The sequence below is a fragment of the Piliocolobus tephrosceles genome, chromosome 13 (genome assembly GCF_002776525.5).
Source record: "Piliocolobus tephrosceles isolate RC106 chromosome 13, ASM277652v3, whole genome shotgun sequence".
Classification (NCBI taxonomy): domain Eukaryota; kingdom Metazoa; phylum Chordata; class Mammalia; order Primates; family Cercopithecidae; genus Piliocolobus; species Piliocolobus tephrosceles.
In genome coordinates, this window is record NC_045446.1 from 103,569,860 (window position 1) to 103,591,966 (window position 22,107).

At 40.3% G+C, this 22,107-nt stretch overlaps 1 protein-coding gene across 13 annotated transcripts in view; it reads right to left on the reverse strand.

Annotated features, from left to right (window-relative positions):
• The window catches only part of USP28 (ubiquitin specific peptidase 28), an 80,365-nt gene continuing 58,258 nt past the window's right edge, over positions 1-22,107 (reverse strand). For 9 of the 13 annotated variants that reach the window (XM_023208265.2, XM_023208264.1, XM_023208261.2 and 6 more), the window contains 12 exons: positions 20,311-20,490; positions 17,847-18,055; positions 16,452-16,522; positions 14,543-14,771; positions 11,219-11,410; positions 10,143-10,282; positions 6,747-6,925; positions 6,549-6,627; positions 5,684-5,763; positions 5,049-5,172; positions 3,371-3,566; positions 1-1,565 (listed from right to left, as the gene is read on the reverse strand). In XM_023208265.2, the coding sequence (XP_023064033.1) occupies positions 1,390-1,565; positions 3,371-3,566; positions 5,049-5,172; positions 5,684-5,763; positions 6,549-6,627; positions 6,747-6,925; positions 10,143-10,282; positions 11,219-11,410; positions 14,543-14,771; positions 16,452-16,522; positions 17,847-18,055; positions 20,311-20,490 (1,855 nt within the window). In that variant the 3' untranslated portion in view covers positions 1-1,389. Of the gene's footprint in view, positions 1,566-3,370; positions 3,567-5,048; positions 5,173-5,683; positions 5,764-6,548; positions 6,628-6,746; positions 6,926-8,343; positions 8,440-9,795; positions 9,982-10,142; positions 10,283-11,218; positions 11,411-14,542; positions 14,772-16,325; positions 16,523-17,846; positions 18,056-20,310; positions 20,491-22,107 lie in introns of those variants that run through there. The other 4 variants (XM_023208263.1, XM_023208262.1, XM_023208268.1 and 1 more) reach the window with 3 other exon arrangements.

Genomic DNA, 22,107 nt, shown 5'->3' on the forward strand with positions numbered 1-22,107 from the left:
TAAAACAAATACTTTTATTGCACATTTATAAAATCTGCATAGTTGTATCAAGAGTTCTTCCCTTTCATGATTCCATTAATCTTTAAAATTTGGTTAAAACACAATATCCAATCAGAAGCCTTTTAAAAATGATCAGTGGGAAGTATTTTTCTCTACATATACATATATATAGTTTTGCATATGTATGCTGCTTTTTTCTTTCTTTCGTTTTTTTTTTTTTTTTTTTTTTTTTTAAACAAACCAATATCCCTTACTTTTAAGGGCAAAAAAGAAGGCCGGGTATGGTGGCTCATCCGCAATCCCAGACTTTGGGAGGCTGAGGCAGGCAGATCACTTGAGGCCAGGAGTTAGAGATCAGCCTGGCCAATATGGTGAAACCCCATCTCTACTAAAAATACAAAAATTAGCCAGGTGTGGTGGTGCACACCTGTAATTCCAGCTATTCGGGAGAGACTGAGGCACGAGAATCACTTGAGCCCAGGAGATGGGAGTTTGCAGTGAGCTGAGATTGCGCCACTGAACGCCAGCCTGGGCGACACAGTGAGACTGTCTCAGAAAAAAAAAAAAAAAAAGCAAAAAAGAGGAGGTGATCCAAAACAGTCTTTGGGCCAGCAGAAGCCTTATCAACTGTTTCTGACAATTTTTAGGTATTGGAAAATTTTACCTAAATGCCTAACAACTATTAATGCATGATCTTCAGTCAAATTACACAATGCTGTTCTGTCTAAAGTCCTTAATGCTTTCCTTTCTTTCACTGAGGACTGAGTATGAGGTTTTCTGGTTTATTTAAAAGACAGAAAAGAAAGGAGAGAGACAGGTCTCTTTTGACTTTTCAACATCTTACTGCCATGTGATCTTATATTCTACCCACATATAAAAGGGCGCAGTTCATCAGCAACCCATTTTGTCATCTCCTGTCAAGAGCCAGGCAAGGTTTGTATTTCTAATCTCTTACAGTTAAGAATTTTTAAATGTCATCTGTATTTGATAAAATAACTAGTAGATGTTCATCTGGTTCAGGTTCTCATGAATCATTCTTCTATTCTGCTGTCCAAAATATTTATGCCTGAAGGACAATTTTAAAGGTGGCAAGAGGCTTAGAAAAGCCTAACCATTGTTGTAGGTACAAGGCATTTCAGGTCTTCTGGCGTAATTCAACACCTTAATACACTGCTTTCTGCCTTTTCTAGTGAAATAGCTTTTATAATTTTGTACCTAAAAAGTGCAATTTTATTTTCAATCCTTCTTTACACATGCAGCATGGTTGGGGTCTGAATCGGAATCTTATGTGCCCACCTAATGCTCTTCCCAAGGTGAGCACTGTGACAACGAACTTCTGTGCAAGAGGCAGGCAGCCAGAAACCAAAATGGCCTTGAACATGTGGGAGCTTATTTCACTGTCACAGTTGAAACTCCTTGAATTGACTCCATGACAGCTGCAAATCGGCTACATAGGTCATAGGGAGAATTGGGTCGAATAGTTGGAGGCTCCTTCAAGACGATGATTTCTGCAGAAGGATCTAAAAGTCTGGGTAGAAACTCCCCTAGGCACAGCTGCAGATTTTCTGTGGAGGGAAAACAGATGGTTACATATACAGCTAAACAGATCTCTGAGTAAAGGTGAACAAGCCTGAAAGGCCTTCTATTAGCCCCTTACCTAACCTCAAACGTCAAAGCATTATCCTGGCCAGCTACTAATAAATGATTATTCCTTCAGGCCAAACCAGGAGCAAAGGCAAATAAACCAAACTTTAGCTCACTGCTTTAGGCCACCTGATGCTGGCAAAATAACACTATATAATTACTTAATTATGAAAGGGTCTTCTAACCAATTGTCTTCTTAAAATACAAGGAAGTAGATATGATACTCTAATACAGATATGATGGCAATATTTTCTTTCAAATGTTTACAATATATCCATGTATACACACGGTTTTAAATCAGGGGTGTACAATCTTTTGGCTTCCCTGGGCCACACATGAACCTCACTAACAATGGCTGACGAGCTTAAAAAAAAAAAAACTCATAATGCTTTAAGAAAGTTTACAAATTTGTCTTGGGCTTCAGGTTGGAGTCTAAATAAAAACTGAAGACAGTAAAGGGAAAGACATAGGAACTAGCTATTACAGAATTTTAAAATAAATACTATCAACTTAAACACTTGAACAAGTCAATGGAATATATATATATATATTTTTTAAGATAGGGTCTCACTCCATTGCCCAAGCTGGAGTGCAGTAGTATGATCTCGGGTCACTGTAGCCTCGGCCTCCCAGACTCATGCAATCCTCTCACCTCAGGCTCCTGAGTAGCTAGGACTACAGGTGCATACCACTATACCCAGCTAAGTTTTCATTTTTTGTAGAGGCAGGTTCTCACTATGTTGCCCAGGCTGGTCTCAAACTCCTGGGCTCAAGTGAGCCACCCACCTCGGCCTCCCAAAGTGCTGGGATTACAGGCGTTAGCCACTGTGCCCAGCCCCATCAATAGAATATCTTTATGTCAGTGAGAAACTAACAAAGAGGATTCATATCAGAATATATACCAATTTTCCAAGTCTACTGAACTCACCTAAAAACAACCAGCTTTAGGTTCCCTCCTCAAGAGGCTTTAAACAAGCAAGGATATTCCACTAACAAACTAATTTTGAAGTCATCATAGTTAATATGTTATATAACTTCAAGCCACAGAAAAATTTAGTAAAGGCTCCCTCCCATAACCATACTCTGCATGAATTTTTTTTTTTTTTTTAATGGAGTCTCATTCCATGGCCCAGGCTGGATTGCACTGGTGCTATCTCGGCTCACTGCAAACTCCGCCGCCCAGGTTCACGTCATTCTCCTGCCTCAGCCTCCCGAGTAGCTGGGATTACAGGCGCCCACCACCACACCTGGTTAATTTTTATATTTTTAGTAGAGACGGGGTTTCGCCTTGTTGGCCAGACTTGGTCTTGAACTCCTGGCCTCAAGTGATCTGCCCACCTCGGTCTCTCAAAGTGCTGGGATTACAGGTGTGAGCCACTGTGCCCAGTCAGATTTTGATTTTTCAATTATAAAAGAGTTCATCTTTTGGCACATGAGAGAGTAATGGAAGTCTGACATTCCTGGAGAGCAGTGACTTTTTTCAAACCAGGCTTGCTGGCTGCCCATGGAGGTGATTTGGCAGTCATGGGGAAGCTAAAGGGAGGTTAAGAGCGGCAGAGGCCTAGGCTCCCCCTCTTGTTTCAATAGAGCAGAACCATTTTTAATTTACTTATATGCTAAAAGGTTCCAATTCCTTAAAAAGGTTGGCAACCAGTGCTATCAAGTGAGAACACTGCAATTTCTAGAATTCTCAAAACCTTACAATACTATTAGCAAGAGCATATACCTGCAATATCTTGCCCAAGGTAAGAGCACCAATGGTTTCTCATGACCTCAATGGCATCCAGGTCATCCTTGGAAATGTCATTATTAATGATAAGGTGAATGCAGGGGATGATCAGTTCATTCATCACATTAATGCCCTCAGTTACAGAGTGATCATCATTTGTTTCAAAGAGAGAAGCTGCTTTGGCATTCAGCTCCTACAGATAAAAGGTAGAATTAGGTGGGGAAAAGTCTGAAAAAGATAAATATCTCTTTCATAACAGCCTAAACAAGAGGTTCCCAAACTTTACTGCACATTGGATGTACTTAGGGATCTTTAAAAACTACTGATGCCTGGTTCCCACTCCTGATATGCGGATTTAATGAGTGTTCAGATGACCGGGACACTGGGATTTTATGAAAGCTCCCAAAGTGATTCTAGTGCAGCAAAGTTTATAACCCACTGGCCTAAACTTGTAAGTCAAGGTCATGCTTAACACCTGTTTCAACCAAAGACCTGTTCACTGGTTCTCTATCTCCTCTGAGCATCAGAATCACCTGCAGAAGACACACTGCTGCCCAGGGTCCTTCTCAGGGATTCTGGTTTAATTGTCTAGGGAGAGGCCTGAGCTTCACGACTGTCTGCAAGCTCCCTATATGATTCTGATGCACACTAGGGGTTGGGATAATGGAAAGAGTCTAAATCCCTATTACTGCATTACTTCAGAAGCTGAGTAGGATATTCAAAATGTCAATCTATTTGGCAACTTAAAATATAAAAACATGGCTCTAATAAAATTCAGATCCATCAAATCAACAAGATCCCTTTTCAGTTTCAAAGTGGCCCTGCCACACCTATAATTAATACAGATGTCAAAGTATAAATCAGAAAATAAAGCTATTGAGTGTATGTCATGACTTAATCTCACCCATCCAGTATGAACAAGGTCAAGGCAGTGGTAGAAACATTGCCCTGACTTCTGTGAAGGGCAAATTTGCTGGGTACTGGTGAAAACACACACAAGCCCACAGTCTGAAGGCAGGCCACCTCTTTACAGCTCTCTGAAGGACACACATCACATAAACCCCTGGGGAGGCAAGGGGATGTAGGTCTGCCTTTCCATGTAGTTATACAGTGCAAATCAGGCCAGGAGAGTTAGTTTTCACTAGTATATGACAATGATGTTATCAAAACAGCAGGACCAATTCTTACAGTTCCTACCTTTATTTTTAAAAAATAGACTGTCTTAGAAGTCACTAAAACTTTCACCTACCAACTTAAACATGAACATGGAAAAAATGCTGCATTCCTTCCACACACATTTATTACATGCTTCCTACATGACAGGCACAGAGGAAATGGCTGAGTGAGAAAAGGATCTGTGCTCAAGTAATTTACAACCTAGTAGGAAAGCAATGTGATAAAATCTATAATGCAGGCATACATGAAGGGCACACAGAGGGATGAGTGATTCTCACCTTAACTTCTATCAGTTATCATTGAAGAAGAATGACATTCACTAAAAGTAACTGAAAAAACCTGTTCCAATGTAAAACTGTTCATGAGAATTTGGGCAGGGGGCGGGGAGGAATCTACAACCTGCTGAAGATATTCTGTTTTGAAAGCCGTATCTTTTCCTGGCTTCAAGGAGCAGAGGTAAACAACAAAAAAATCTTAAGGCTTTACAAACAGTACAAACCAGAAGGCATTTTCTTCGGTATAGAGCAATCACGGATTCCTTGACCCCCCGGCGGGGCCCCTTCATCAGCAGGGCGGCATTGCTCTGGTAGGCATACACCAGGTAGGAAAGTGCCTCTTGGTACCTTAGAAAAATGGGAGAAAAACAACAGCTGAGTGCTCTTTTACCAAAAGCTAGGGCTTAGACCTCACTTTTCCCCATTTCAAGAATCTACTTGGCTGCAATTATGAAAAAGTGAAGGGCCAAAGACTGTAGCCAGTCTCAGCTCTTCTACAAATTGGCCTAGCCATCCAAAGCAAATCATGAAACTTCCCTCAGTTTTTCCCATCTCTAAAACAAGGAGTGCTCACTAGGGTCCATGTCAACTCAAAAATTCATTTTCTGAGTTCATCTTCATTGATCACAAAGACAGTCTGGCACAATATATCTCTCAGCTAATACATCTCATTATGTGAAGGATGAAAAACCATGTGTGATGTTTAGAGCAAAACCGAAGCACTGGAAGAGAAGAGGCACACTAGTGTATGTGACAAGGGAGGTTATGCCTGGCTGTGACTCTTTAGTATTCCCAGGTAGGCATCTACAGAGAACAGCATCCTGACTGATAACCTTGGTAAAATAAAAGGCCAACATACTTTCCTTTTTGATAGAGTTCTAGGCCTGTTAGTAGATACACAGACACTTTTCGGAACAAACTATAATCTTCATGCCACTTCTGAAAAAGAATGACTACTATTAATAATAATGATCATAATAAATTGTTCGTGTCCTTTCCATCTAAGTTTTAGATTCATTACAAATATTTACTGAGCACATTTGGCTAGCCACAAAAATAACAAACAAAAGCTTTCAGATAAAAACCTACTCAACATTTAATATAAAAGTCTACCATTGACATTAATTTTCAATGTTCTGTTCCTTTCACTTGAGTAACAGAAGTACTTATTTCCTACGAGCTTTGGATTTTATCCTAACAGCTATGCCAAAGATATTCAGCTCTAACTTAAGTGAATGACCTCTTTAGGACTGGTAAAACCATCCAGATACTGAAAATATGGAAGGACACAGACATTTCTAGTCATACAGAGCAATGTTCAAGTTCAGTAAGTGTGGTGAATACACCTTGGGTGGTACATAACATTGTTTTACATAGGATGCGATTGAAAACATGTGTAGCTATGTATTTTAATGCATATTTTTAAAAATGTATCATTTAAAACAAACCAAAAGCATGATTTCAAGAATTTTACTGCCTAGGACAAGGCTAAAATAGGTATTTAAGGGAAGTGCTGATTCACTCTAACTGAAGAATGAAAATAAAGAGACCTACTATACTGAGGGCAAGAAAATATCATTTATCCATTCTTTACTACGATTTTTGGGGGAAAGTGGGAGAACAAGTCAGTTCATGATAGCACAAAATCGTTCATTTTGCCTCAGGTACCATTTACCTCAGGAATTAATGTTTTTGCTCTATAGACTTAAAAGAAAAGACTTTACCTTGTACTCTTCCATATTCATGTCATCTGGACCAATTTCCTTCAGTTTCGCTTGAGCCACCTTCATAATGCTGATTGATCTGTGTGGGACAAAGTTCAGAAAGCAATGAAAGGGCACAGGGCAAAACTTCCCCACCAGAGGAGTCGGTCTAGCCTGAGCCAGACCAAGGAGGGATTCACCTGAATATTCTCTTCTCACCTTTCATCATAGCTAAGATTTTTATCTGCAAACTGTTCCAGTAGGGTTCGTTCTACTACCCTTTTGGGTGCTTCATTTTGGAAAAAGTAGACAAGGACATGTTGAAGTCGAGGATCACTGTGAGAGGTGGGGGTCTCTTTGGCAAGCTGATAAAGCCTGGAGTATTCTTCGTGGAATGCCTATTAAGGGCAGAATCAATAGTTAGAAAATAGTGTGCTGTGGGCTTCTGCACTCAGAAACTGATGCCTTAGGAGCTAGGCAGTCTCTTAACTCTAAAAAAAGCAACTATGGAATCTTTAAGTTTCTTGCATTTCATAAGGGATGAAACTCTTTTAGCATTCTGGCACCAAAAGCATACTGTACTTTTTTTTTTTGTATGTGAGACAGGGTCTCACTTTGTCACCCAGGCTGGAGTGCAGAGGCATGATCACAGCTCACTGCAGCCCTGAACTCCTGGGCTCAGGTGATCCTCCCACCTCAGCCTCCCAAGTAGCTGGGACTACAGGCATACATCACCACGCACAGTTAATTTTTGTATTTTTTATAGAGATGGGGTTTCGCCATGTTGCCCAGGCTGGTCTTGAACTCCTGAGCTCAAGCAATCCACCCACCTTGGCCTCCCAAAGTGCTAGCATTACAGGCAATGAGCCACTGCGCCCAGCCTGCGGTACTCTTAAGAAACTCAGTTTTCTCATGAAGTTCTCAGAAAAACAAATATTTGGTTTTAATTTTTATAAAAGGAAGATCCTTGCGTGTCAATGACTTAAACTTTAAGCATCTATACAAATGCAATTTTACTCAAGTATTTTAAAAAACATGGCCTGCTTTGTTATGGCCTCAAAATCACAAAGGCACAATCTAACTCAGTGTTACTAACAGACAATTCCTAACAACAACGAAAAGCCCTCTAGGCTAGGTGTCACAGAGAATGCTACTGCTAGCCAAGGCTGGGTTAGGGTCAAGAGAAGAGAAGCGAACAGCTTGTTCATCAGTTGGACAGGAAAGGGAGTTTCATATCTCACTTCACAGAAGACTTTTTTTTATTTTTTGGAGACAGGGTCCCACTCTGTCACCCAGACTGGAATGTAGTGGCACAATCATGGTTCACTGCAGCCTTGAACACCTGGGCTTAAGTGATCCTCCTGCCTTAGCCTCCAAATTAGCTGGGACTACAGGCATGTGCTACCATGCCCCAGCTAATTTAAAAAAAAAAATTCCTTAGTAGAGATGGGGGGGGTCTCACTATGTTGACCAGGCTGGTTTTGAACTCCTAGCTTCAAGCAAGCCTCCTCCTGGGCCTCCCAAAGTGCTTAATTACAGGTGTGAGCCACTGTGCCGAGTCCTTTTTTTTTTTTTTTTAAGAGATGGGATCTCGTTATGTTGCCCAGGCTGGAGTGCAGTGGTGCAATCACAGTACATTTCAGCCTCCAACTCCTGGGCTCAAGTGAGCCTCTACTTCAGCTTCCTGAGTAGCTGGGACTACATGCACACACCACCACACCCAGCCTTAATCCCATTTTTTCCCTTCTTATAGAATTATTTCCCCAATATTATGATGCCTGTGTTGCAAGAATTAGAATTTTAAAAACAGAGATACCTTAATCAGCCCTGCTTCAGACCCATCTCGGTCAAAGGTCTGACGGGCTTTAGCTATGGCCAGGATGACCCCTTGCATGGCAGGGCTCAGCATCACCTACCACAAGGGGGCACAAAACACAGAGAGAAAGGAGAGAAAAAAGGTTCAGCAGAAGACTGTATGAAAGTAGGCTGAACAGAGTGCTAAAGGGCAGTAGAGCAGTGTGCTCTTTGGCCAACATGTATTGCAAGCTGTTTCACACACCCATTCCTATGTGCACCCACCGCCTCTGTCCTTCTATATAATATCAACACCCTGCCCAAGACAAGCTATTCCTACACTATATGTTCTAATTTAGTGGGATGAAGAAAGATGTATGCCTAAAATATCTCCCAATATGGCACTGCTGAAGAATTAAGTTATAGTTCTCAGAGGGGAGGTGTCTAAGGTCAGAATTCCAATTTAGTTCTGTACTTTGGGTGTATATCTTACACACACAAATACTTTAGTTTTACTAGGATGAACAATACATTTAAAAGAGTCTGGAAACTAGGGACTATAAAAATATGACTCCATAAAGTGAAAACTTTTCAAGGATTTTTTTTTGCGGGGGTGGGGAGACAGACTTTCGCTCTGTCACCTAGGCTGGAGTGCAATGGTGTGATCTCAGCTCACTGAAACCTCCACCTCCTGGATTCAAGTGGTTCTCCTGCCTCAGCCTCCCAAGTAGCTGGGATTACAGGTGCACACCACCACACCCAGTTAATTTTTGTATTTTTAGTAGACAGGTTTCACCATGTTGGCCAGGCTGGTCTTGAACTCCTGACCTCAAGTGATCCACCCACCTTGGCCTCCCAAAGGGCTGGGATTACAGGCGTGCGCCTCCATGCCCAGCCTTGTCAATGATTTTTTTTTTTTTTAAATACCCCACAGGAAAAAAATAGAAATCTGAGAGAGACAGAATTCATTACTGTTTACGTGCAGTGCAATTGAAGAGGAGACAGACAACAAATAACTTGGGGTTCTCTAGCTTCTTCCTAAAGCTTTAGAATTAAAAACAACTTTAATCCACATTTGTTCAGCTCACTGGACAACTGAAAAATTTATATCTGGAAGTAAAATAATAGACTAATATCCAGAAAAAAAAGATTCCCTACTTTAAATTAGAAGGCGATCTTTCATCCATAATACCAAAAATAGAGGTAAATTTTACTTTTCTGAGCAATCTAGACTCTGCAGTGGCCCCATTAAGTATAAGCCTGGGTAGATACACATATGCTAGGAGTGCTATACAATAGAAACACAGCTATCTTTTAAATAATGGTAACTAAGGTTAAAACCAAATAGCCTTTCTTGACAATCATTTGTTGCAATGAGAAAATATCAGCTATTGGCAGATACCTTAAAACAATCACAAGCGAAGGAAATATAAGACTGACAACAAATAGCTAAATCCTGCACTCATCTCTGTACCTCCTCATCATATCCATCTGCATCAGATCTAACCAGAATCCTTCCCACACTGGGAATCTCGACTTCAGAGACCTCAGAATTAGGCTGGGCAGTAGACTCTGCATCATTAGCCTTTGGGGGCTGTTCTGACTGCTCTGCAAGGTTTGTTTCCTGGGGCATGGGCTTCTTGGGTTCAGTTTCTTTAAGCTGTGGCAGCAGAGTTGGGAGAAAGAGTAAGAAAAAACAGGAGAAATAAAAAGGGGTTGGTTAAATGCAGCAGAGACACAGAATAACAGAAATGTGAGGAAACTGGCCATTGCTGCGGAAAGCCCGGCCCTCCTGAACTTGGACTTCCCAGTCATTCTCACCTCACTCAGTGCCGCTTCTACACCGCTCTTCTCATAGGCACGGGCTGTGTTTGCAATAGCCTGGGCAGTTTGCTCCTTTACAATCACAGCATGCTCAGATGACAAGCAGCGAACACCATGAGAAGAGGCTACTGAAGGCTCTGATAAAGAATTGTACAAAGGTCTTAGCATCTGACGATAAATAGTCTAGAACGCTCAGATAAAAAGCAAGCAAAATGGATACAGTTTAATATACAACCCTGTTAACATAGCTTTTTACAAAGCCTATGCAGATTTTCCCTAGAAATTAATAACTATAAGAAATGGCTACTTCAGCAAGAACTCTGATAAAGTCTGCAAATTTTGAACCCACAGATGAGTCTGTAAAATTTAATGCACTCCCAACTTTGTCACATTTGTACATATTAACAAAACTTTTTTTTTTTTTTTTTTTTTGAGACGGAGTCTCGCTCTGTCGCCCGGGCTGGAGTGCAGTGGCCAGATCTCAGCTCACTGCAAGCTCCGCCTCCTGGGTTCACGCCATTCTCCTGCCTCAGCCTCCGGAGTAGCTGGGACTACAGGCGCCTGCCACCTCGCCTGGCTAGTTTTTTGTATTTTTTTTTAGTAGAGACGGGGTTTCACCATGTTAGCCAGGATGGTCTCGATCTCCTGACCTCGTGATCCACCCGTCTCAGCCTCCCAAAGTGCTGGGATTACAGGCTTGAGCTACCACGCCCGGCCTCATTAACAAAACTTTCTACAAACAAGCATCTTTCAGGAAGATCACCTTTGGAGAATGGTTTTCATAAAGCCTACCTATTAATCCTATCATAGTTTCTCCCATAACCTGGGAAATAAGCAAAACTATATATACAGTGAAGGTCACAGGTAGTCTTTCTGATACTGCTTCTGTTCATCAGAAATCACATTTTAATGCCACAATTCATTCCATCAGGTTGTACCTGGCATACCAACTGTATATGAAATATACTGTGAAGACTGTGGCATCACCTAGCCAGCTGAAGGGTATAGGGCTGGCTAGGGGAGTACAGCATGAGACGTTACTGGATCACTGGCATAAATGCATTCTCAGATACCTTGCGATGTAGAGAAGTCCTGTGATGAGGAGTTGGTGGAGGACTCCATTTGAGGGATTTTGCAAGACTGCTCTTCTTCCCACTCCTCTACTTCCTGCTCAAACCGCCAGTTATCCTCCTGAATGTAATGCTTGAGTTCTACAGATAGGGCTTCTACTTCTGACATTTGATCTGATTCATTAGGGGCTGCCTCTGAGGAAAAGCAAAGATAAAATTAAAAGATCACAAGGAAACAAAGATCACAAGGAACCAAAACATCCTTTTTAGAAAAGAAGAAAGCAGTGTATTTCATCTTTATCCTACTCCTAACTAAAAACACATACACATATAATCCATCAGAAATGCAGGCTGAGTAACTCTTATCCAAAATGCTTGGGACTAGAAGTGTTTGGGATTTCAAAGTTTTTTTCAGATTTTAGAAAATCTGCACCATTAGTTACAGTTGAGCATCCCAAATCCGAAAATCCAACATCTGAAATTCAAAATGCTCCAATGAGCATTCCCTTTCAGTATCATGTAATAAAAAAGGCTTATAAAATTTTGTGGATTTTGGAGCATTTGGGATTTTGGATATTCACATGTGGCATGCTCAACCTGTATGGACAAAGTAAGGGCAACAATCGATAACAGTGCATGACATTTAGTAGGCACTCATTAAACATCTGCTAAGTGAATGAATAACACAGAATTAAAGATATGGAAAGTGGGCCGGGTGCAGTGGCTCATGCCTGTAATCCCAGCACTTTGAGAGGCCAAGGCAGGCAGATCACTTGAGGTAGGAGTTCAAGACCAGCCTGGCCAACATGGTGAAATCCTGTCGCTACTTAAAAAAAATAACAAAAATTAGCCAAGTATGGTGGCACATGCCTATAATCCCAGGTACTCAGGAGGCTGACATGGGAGAATCGCTTGAACCCGGGAGGCAGAGGTTGCAGTAAGCTGAGGTTGCATCACTGCACTCCAGCCTGGGAGAGACAGTGAGACTCCATCTCAAAAAAAAAAAAAAAAAAAAAAAAGAAGATTTGGAAACTGGTCACTGTCAATCACTGGATATACCAATCATTTCAGGGAAATTCAGAAAATCATTAGAGTCAATAAAAATTTCAAGCTAAACAGTTTTATCAATTTAACCACTGCATTTGGTTGATAAGAATGTCCATTTCAAAAAGGTTAGAGATGAATTTCAAGACATTTATACCATTAATTTTCACACAATTAAGTACTCTGAGAAAGCAATTTGATACAATGGTGAAATGGTCAATAATACCTGGCTTTAATGGCAAGGATATCAATGACATATTAAATTTCACTTTCTAACCCCGTGACCAAAACAATAATAATTTTTAAAAAGCCTATAGCAGATTAACACATTCACATACTGGTTGCCTTAGTCAGCCTTTTCACTAGGCAAATGACAGTTTCCACTTGTTTGTTTCTATAATATAAAAATAAACCATGCATGCAATAACAAGGCTCCTATATACCACCAATAGCTAGTATATTCAAGCAGCTATTCATTCCTTCACAGCATAAATACACAATTGTGACAATCACTTACTGTTCAATGATCATTCTCTCCATTCCCTAATCCTCAACCACACTAGCAAATCAGAAAGATAACATGCTATCTGGACAGAACATCTTACGTGTTTGTTTTTTTGAGACAGAGTCTCACTCTGTTGCCCAAGCTGGGTGCAGTGGCATGATCTCAGCTCACTGCAACCTTTGCCTCCCAGGTTCAAGGGATTCTCCTGCCTCAGTCTCCCTGGTAGCTGGAATTACAGGTGTACACAACCATGCCCGGCTAATTTTTGTATTTTTAGTAGACACAGGGTTTTACCATGTTGGCCAGGTAGGTCTTCAACTCCTGGCCTCAAGGGATCTGCGTGCCTCAGCCTCCCAAAGGGCTGGAATTACAGGCATGAGCCACTATACCCGGCCAACACTTTTATTCTTAACCTGTAAAAATAATGGTGTGAGTCACCATGCCAGGGCGATGTTTCCTTACTTATGCAACACAGTGAAGTCTGAATACTAAAAACAAAAGCTTTCTATTATCTCACTTGTAAAATGTTCATCATAAGACCTCTCATAAAGGATGTGAAAGAAAGAATAATGTAAATTGAAAACACCACAGAATTTGGAGAATTGTATTTGAATCTTGGGACTGCCATTTATTTACTGACTATGTGATTAGTCAACTTTAGAACCTCTTGGAACCTGTTATCCAGCTGGAAAATGAAGATAACAACATTTTCTAACTCCTTCCCTCCTTTTTACAGTTGTAAGTTCTTAGAGAAACAAAAGTTTGAAAGCATGCTTTAAGGAGTAAAGTACCAATATAAATGATAATTAGTATTGCTCTTTGCATGAGCAGTAGTACTATGAAAATTGTTACACTATTCAGGCAAATACACCTGTAAAATTTAGTTACTCTGGGCCAGGCTCAGTGGCCCACAACTCTAACCCCAGCACTTTGAGAGGCTGAAGCGGGTGGATCACCTGAGGTCAGGAGTTCAAGACCAGCCTGGCCAAGCTGGTGAAATAACATTTCTACTAAAAATACAAAAATTAGCTGGGCGTGGTGGTGGGCACCTGTAATTCCAGCTACTTGTGAGACTGAGGCAGGAGAACCACTTGAACCCGGCAGGCAGAGGCAGCAGTGAGCCGAGACTGTGCCACTGCACTCCAGGCTGGGCAACAGAGCAAGACTCTGTCTCAAAAAAAGAAAGAAAAAATTTAGTTATTCTCTAAAGGGTACAAAATATATGTACTATCAGCACCATAAGATGGGGCAAGAAAAAAAAATATTTCACTAAAAACACAACAACAACTAGAGAATTAAAGTCTATCTACGGGAGGAAAGTTGAGTAAATTTTAAAAATATGTATATTCCACACAATGAATTATTACATAGTTGTTAAACAGAATGAGTAGATCCTTTTTCTAAAAATATAGAGATTGCTAAATACTCAATTAATGAAAAAGGTTCAGAGTTGAATGGAAAAATAATCCCTTTAGGGAAAGCGGGGAGGGGCAGACACAGATAAATAGAATCTAGCATATGTATACAATGTGTCTTGAAGACTATATAAGAAACCTAACATTGTATACTTGCTGGGGAGTGGGACCTGTGGTCAAGGAAAGAAGTAGTAAAGCAAACTTGTTTTTCCTTTTCATTCCCTTTTATACTGTCTATATTTTTAAAATGTATTACTATATAATAGTAAGTTGTAAATTTTTTAAAAAGCAGTACAAGACTGTTCTTCTCCCTGAGCAGTACAGATTTTCCCCAATCTATAGATTCTGCCAAGATATTTTTACCTGCATTGAAGTAGGGTAGTTTGTCATTAATGTACATCAGACAGTAAGCACTAACATTTCTCAGGCCCCCATAGGAATCTCTTTCAACTTCTTCCCAGGAAGATTCAGTAACAGAGATGTCATTGTACTTGAGCCAGCTCTGTCGGGGTTGATTATAGATATAGGCCCAATAGTGTCCAGCATTTGCTTGTCCTTCATGAACAAGAACTGCATGCAAGCGATAAGGCACCTGTAAGTCAGAATGTACATTCTCCAGTCAGGTGAAGCAAAGTAATCTGATAAAGTTTAGGTTATTAAGAAATAACTACTTATGATGTGATTAATGTGGAGTTCATATTAAAACATCTTGTGGATTCAAGATGAAGTCAACAAAAACACAGCCTTGGAATTGATCAATTATGTCTCAGTTCCCAAATCTTGAAAACCAGATCGTTGAACTATATGACCTCTCTGAAGACTCTTTCAACTCTAAACTCCTCAGATCTAAAACCAAATATAACCTAAACATATGCATCCTTCTAATTCAAAACCCTGTTTATCTAAAAATAGAATCACCTTGACCACTCACACTGAAAGTGCTTAGCATATTTGGGACCTAAAAAGGTTAGCAGCTATTTTGTTCCAAGCCTATTTTATTTGGCACCAAAATTTAAGTTAACATATTTAACTCAGCCACATGCTTCTCAGAGTTAAGTGATCACTGATCGATAGTATCTGGAGTGAAGATCCTTTTAATGACATACTTATTTGTTACAAAATTTGAAAAGCACATTTGTATATTTCCAATATGGGGAAAATAAAGCAATGCTTAAATGCTAACTAAATACTGGTAAAAGAGATGAAAGTCGTCACAGAATCAAATTAAATTTACACTTACTTTGACCTATTTTAATTACTGGTGAAGATTTTTGAATTAATACAAAAGAAAAAATGGTGAAACCTGAGTTTTACACGGTGCATTCCTGTTAAGCAATGGGACTGTGCCTCAATGCAATTCTAGAAACAGGGTTCTCCTGCTACAGTCATTCTGCCCATTCCATTCATTCACACAGAAGACACTGAAAGTCCATGCCCCTAACTAGAATAGGTTCAGAGACACTCCTGGAGGCTCTCTTCCCCTCCATTCCCAGAATTTATTCTAACAAAAATTTCTGTGGATAGTAAGAAGTTCTGTCCTCTCTTTTGAAATTTATTATTATAGAAATAAAGCTTGAAAGCATGTTGTTAAATGAAAGATCTTGAAGAATCATGGAACTTTCATAAAGAAAGGATAACTGTTCTCTAGTTCAGTTTTTCCCACTGTACTACTTAAAGTACCATTTTGTGAGTAATTTTTATTAGTATCTGACAGCAAACCTTTCTAAAATATGAAAAAATTCCACGGGCAGAATTCAAACAAGTATGTGTTAGGTCCTGTTGTTGATAAAAGGTATACTGCTTTCTTTAGCCTAAAATAAGGCCGGGCGCGGTGGCTCAAGCCTGTAATCCCAGCACTTTGGGAGGCCGAGACGGGCGGATCATGAGGTCAGGAGATCGAGACCATCCTGGCTAACACGGTGAAACCCCGTCTCTACTAAAAATACAAAAAACTAGCTGGGCGAGGTGGTGGACGCCTGTAGTCCCAGCTACTCCGGAGGCTGAGGCAGGAGAATGGCGTGAACCCGGGAGGCGGAGCTTGCAGTGAGCTGAGATCCCGCCACTGCACTCCAGCCCAGGAGACACAGCAAGACTCCGTCTCAAAAAAAAAAAAAAATAAAGAAAGAAACACAACAACATCAATTTCTATCTTAAGTTTATTCTTGTATCTTAGGGGAATTCCCATTGGGTTTAAAAGAAAACTATCAAATTTTATTTTTGTATCTACCATTAGCACATGCCTTGACTACTTTCCCATCAATTTTCATTCTACCTGACGAAGGAGAGGATCGCAGTACATCTGTTCAATAGTCTGAGTAGTACTTGCAATACAATTCTTTAAATCTGTTTGGAAAAAGAAAAAAGCTTCATTAAAATGATCTCATTCTATGTCACACAGGCTACTTCAACTAAGCAAAGAATATTGCTAGGGTCCTAATTATTTCAGCTTCCCTCTAGGAACCACGAAGCAGTATACAGTTTTAAAGCAGCTAACTTTAAGCCTAACTTTAGGTTATGTTTATGTCCTAATGATTTCAGCTTCCCTCTAGGAACCACACAGTATACAGTTTTGAAGCAGCTAACTTTAAACCTAACTTTAGGTTATTAAGGCTTTTAGTTCAATATAATTATATTAAGGTTTTAAAAAATTATTTTTTATAATTGGCACCACAATTTCTAAAAGAGTAAGCTGTTTAGGAAAAGATTTTAATGGGTCACTTGGCTGTAAAATGTATGTCTCAGACAGGATCTGAAATGAGAAAGCAGAACAAAGGGTAAGGTTAAATTTCTCTGAATAGGAATCTGGGAAGAATCTGGAATTTCCATCATCTTTTTGTTCCCTAGACAAAAGGAGAAAGGAAGGGGGCTAGTCTGAGCAATATGGGCAATGAGGTCAAAGGGCTTTTTAAGAATACAATGCTGAATAATCCAATTTTACATTGTGCGTACTGCTCAAATACTCTGCCTCATTAACCTTCAGTAAAAGCATGCTTCATATAGAAAAGACTGAAGAGTAGAAGTCCAGCAAAGCTAAATGTTAAATCTGGGTCAACTTAAGCTAGAGTTCAGATAAACTACCACAGAGATAGAAATCAGCAGATGCAGAAAAATCTCAGCAAAGTTGATCATTTCCCAGAAATTTTGAGGGGGAGATCCTTCCACATCTGTATAATAGGGGTGTGTGAGCCAAGCTTACAGGGCACTAAAAGTGCAAAAGAAGTCACAATTACCATGTCAAAATTCAAAAGCACGGGCCAGGTGTGGTGGCTCACACCTGTAGTTCCAGCAATTTGGGAAGCCAAGGCGGGCAGATCAGTTTAGGTCAGTAGTTTAAGACCAGCCTGACCAACATGGTGCAACCCCGTCTCTACTAAAGAAAAAAAAAAAAACATCAGCCAGGTGTGGTGGTACATGCCTATAATCCCAGCTACTTGGGAGGCTGAGGCATGAAAATCGCCTGAACCCAGGAGGCGGAGGTTGCAGAGAGCTGAGATTGCACCACTGCACTCCAGCCTGGGTGACAGAGCGAGACTCCATCTGAGGGGGGGTGGGGGGGAATTCTGTAGCATGTACAGTAATGTCAGGAAGTGCACCAAGGTGCTTAACCTCCAAACAGTCAAAAAACAGAAAAGGCAAAGAGTAACTGACAAGTTTTAAAAGAGCCAACCTTGTATATCTTGTTCAATCTCACTCCTCCACCTCTGAAGACAGGTCTTAACAAAGTTTATCTCCTCATCTGTGACTGTTCGTGGAGCTGGCTGTGCAGGCATTTCCATGGAAGACCGAGAAGATGTCAGTGGTTTAGACTTGTGTAGAGAATCTTCAGGAGCGGAAAAGGTACTTTCAACATCCAGAGAAGAGTTTTCTGTACTTGTACTGAGGAAGACAAAAATCACGCTCAGATGATAATTTCCAAAAGATACCTTGGCCTAAATTATGTACTTTGGAAAGCAAGATGCTATATGAAAAAGTACAGGTATTCAGTGAGCATTAACCCTGTAAAGGTACGGAGCCAAGCTTTTTCTCTAAATACATCATCTCATGTACCACAACTGGCCTGTGAGGCAGATACTATTCTATCTCTATTTTGCCAACTGCAAGCCTAAGGTTTAAAGAAATTAAGCAACATGCCCAAGTTCACCAAGGTACAAGGTAATGAAAAGGAATCCAAAGCCAGTTCGGCCAGAGTCTTTAGCTCATGTTCTCTGACCACTGATTATTCCTTCTCATGAGGATGGGAAGAGAAGGAAAATAGAAGACTAGGCCTGCAAGAATCAAAGAATCAACTACAGAGTTTACAAGATGAAGCTAACTAAAGTGACACTATCCATCCAGGAACAAAATATACAGAAGCAAGAAAAAGGAAGCATCAGCTGAATATACAACTCATAGGAATACACACTAGGTGACATCTTGGGGAGTTCTGAGAGAAGGGCTTCAAGTCAAACAATCCTAGCTCTCCTACTTTAGCTAAATACCCAAGGAAAAGAGTACTTAGCCTCAGGTAAATAATATCTCAACTACAAAATATAAACGTTAAATTCTTTATGTCTTTATTGTAAACTAACAGAGAATAAAGCATACAAAGTAAATGCTAATTTCTCTATTAACCTATTGTCAGAGTAAAACTGCAGGTCGACAAACCAGCAGGAATATAAAATAAGTTTCTAACTGTAGTTAGGTTTCTCTTTTACACCAAAGCTCAAGAATATAAACTTCCTTTACTTTTTTTACTTTAAAAAAAAAACTCACTCCTGCCGGGCGCGGTGGCTCACGCCTGTAATCCCAGCACTTTGGGAGGCTGAGGCGGCTGGATCACAAGGTCAAGAGATCAAGACCATCCTGGCCAACATGGTGAAATCCCGTCTCTACTAAAAATACAAAAATCAGCGCACCTGTAGTCCCAGCTACTCAGGAGGCTGAGACAGGAGAATCGCATGAACCCAGAAGGCGGAGGTTGCAGTGAGCTGAGATCACGCCACTGCACTCCAGCCTGGCGATGGAGTGAGACTCCATCTCAAAAAAACAAAAACAAAAAACCCTCACTTCCTCTTCACTCTCTCACATGCACAAAATAATGGAGGAAATCTCTTTTTCCTAAGGTCCATATTTATGGAAAAATACGCCCAACAAGAGAATAGATATCTCAGTTTCAGAGGAGATTACACACATACACCTCCCTGTAATTTTTAAATCTAATACCAAGCACTATTATTTTAGTTGATTAAATAGCCTGCCAAACCACTTTTTAAAAATTAAAACTATTTACATTTCATAATGTACATAAAAAGATTCTATTTTTTAAAAAAGTGAAAAGTGAAAGAGCAGCCCCACTCCTATCCCCAGACTCATGTCACTCCTTAAAAGATAATCATTCTTGACATTTGGCATGTTCTATCCAAATAAGCATTTCTATGCATACATGGATGAATAAATATTAATACGTGGGGGAGGGGAGGATTGTTGGGGAGAATAGTTAAGATTTTTTGACAAAAAAGTCTAACTTTTTATTGAGTATTAGTGTTTTTATTAGTCAGGTAACACATATCAAATGTCTCAGCTACGTTTCATAGCTCCTCGAGGCAATAAAGATTGTTGCGCATGGCTGGATGGAATAAAATCAGAGGGCTCCTGTGACTTTCCCTCCCTCTGTCTTTACTAGAGAAGCCCCTCTAGGCTGTCCTCTTATTTCCATCCAGTTCTTTTTCAAGTATTAATTTTCTATTCAGGAATAAGCCTCCGTTTCCTTGATGTTTCCTAGTCATGCATATTTCAAGTGTGGGAGCATGAGATGTTTTGGAAGAGCAGGGCTTGAAGTTTCCTTTGAGAAAGGCCTTTAATGGCAGCTAGCTTGTAGTTTAAAATAAAGCATCACTGAGTGGAGCCTGAACACTATGCTGAACAGTTCGAGAAGCCTCTGAAATAACCCAACCATCCTATGGATAAGACAAATGCACTGGTGGGCCCACTCCCACCCAAGTGATAGTCAGCAAAACCCTTCCCTTTAAGACAAAGAGGTCACAGCTCCTGTGCTCTTATAGGTAAGTGTGAATCAGGTATAAAGATGGTGCATAGTTTAAATTATACCAGAAAAAACAATACATAGCATTAAAAAAAATTGTTTTCATTACCTTTCCTTGGATGTCTGGTCAGAAACCGGGCAGTGCACTGAAGAAAGTGGTAATGTCATGTGTGTGTCACTTTCAGGTGGACAGCTTTCTGAGGCAGGTTTTGTACTAGCAAATTCAATAACATATTTCAGCATGTCCGGGAGCGGGAACCGAGTTGGGCCTGAGCCATATTTCACATACCTAAGAGGCAAAGACATTGGTACTCTACTGCCCGAGTCTGTTTTGTATTTTAAGAGTCGCTGACAAAAGATCTGTTTAGCACACGGAGTCAATGGAAAGGCTTATTCCTAGAGGTTATACAATATTTAACAGGGTCCTCAATCTATAGGGTAAATATTCCCTAATTACAAAAGTAAAAATTGCCAACAATCTGAAGTTGTATATCTGGCAGGAAACATTTCGAATGGGCTCCCATTCAAAGTCATGCCGGTTACACTTTCTCATGAAGTCATATTACATTTAGGCTTTGATCATTTATTTATTTTTTGTTTTCATTTTGAGACAGAGTCTCCCTCTGTCGCCCAGGCTGGAGTACAGTGGCACGATCTCGGCTCACTGCAAGCTCCGCCTCCCGGGTTCATGCCATTCTCCTGCCTCAGCCTCCTGAGTAGCCGCCCGGCTACTGTTTTTGTATTTTTAGTAGAGACAGGGGTTCACTGTGTTAGCTAGGATGGTCTTGATCTCCTGACCTCGTGATCCATCTGCCTCAGCCTCCCAAAGTGCCAGGATTACAGGCGTGAGCCACCGTGCTGGGCTTTTCAATTTATTTTTGAGATGGAGTCTCGCTCTGTGGCCCACGTGGGAGTACAGTGGTACAATCTCAGCTCACTGCAACCTCTGCCTCCCAGGTTCAAGCAATTCTTCTGCTTCAGCCTCCTAAGTAGCTGGAATTACAGGTGCCTGTCACCTCATCCACCTAATTTTTGTATTTTTAGTAGAGAGAGGGTCTCACCATATTGGCCAGGCTGGTTTCAAACTCCTGACCTCAAGTAATCCACCTGCCTTGGCCTCCCAAAGTGCTGGTATTACAGGTGTGAGCCACCATGCCTGGCCAGCTTTGGTCATAAAAATAAATTGTTTCTTAAAGGAAAAGAAATGTATTACTAGTACCCAAATCTGAAAATAATTTTAGTGAACTAGTATCCAAGGTTTTTTTCTTTGCCGCCCTTTAGATTAACTACTTTACAATCAAGAAATGAAAGAAAGCAAGCCAAAAATAGGAAGTAGGTGTTGATAAAGGCCAGAGTTTAAGAAAGTGACAAATCTTTCCTCTGCAGGGTCCAAAGTACCCTATTAGTCATATACTGATTCAATGGCATGGGCCAGGCATAAATTACTGAAGATTTCTTTAGAGGGAGTAAACAATAAATACCAAATACTCTGCCATTACTAGAACATTATGTTAAACTCAGTAAAGAGATTTAGTTTAATGAACTTTAGAGTTCATTAAAGTAGAGAGTCTAAATGGTATGATAATCAACCTGACCTGTTGATACAGGTAACCCTACAATTCTGGGATTCCATTTTACAAGGGAAGAGGGTCACGTCACATTTTTCTTCTCTAAATAAAGTGAAATACAGAAACAGGTACAAAATTTAGAGAAAGAACACCATCTATTTCTATATTTAAAAAAATTATAAAATGAAAGTGGAAAATAAAGCACAATGCAACTCAAAGTCAACTACATGTTAGAGGGTAGACAGCAAAGGCACTTCATCTTCACTAATTTAAAGAAGAAAGAAAATTCAAATCTGCTAACTACGCAGAGTCACAGCTTTCATTTAAAAGGATCTTGG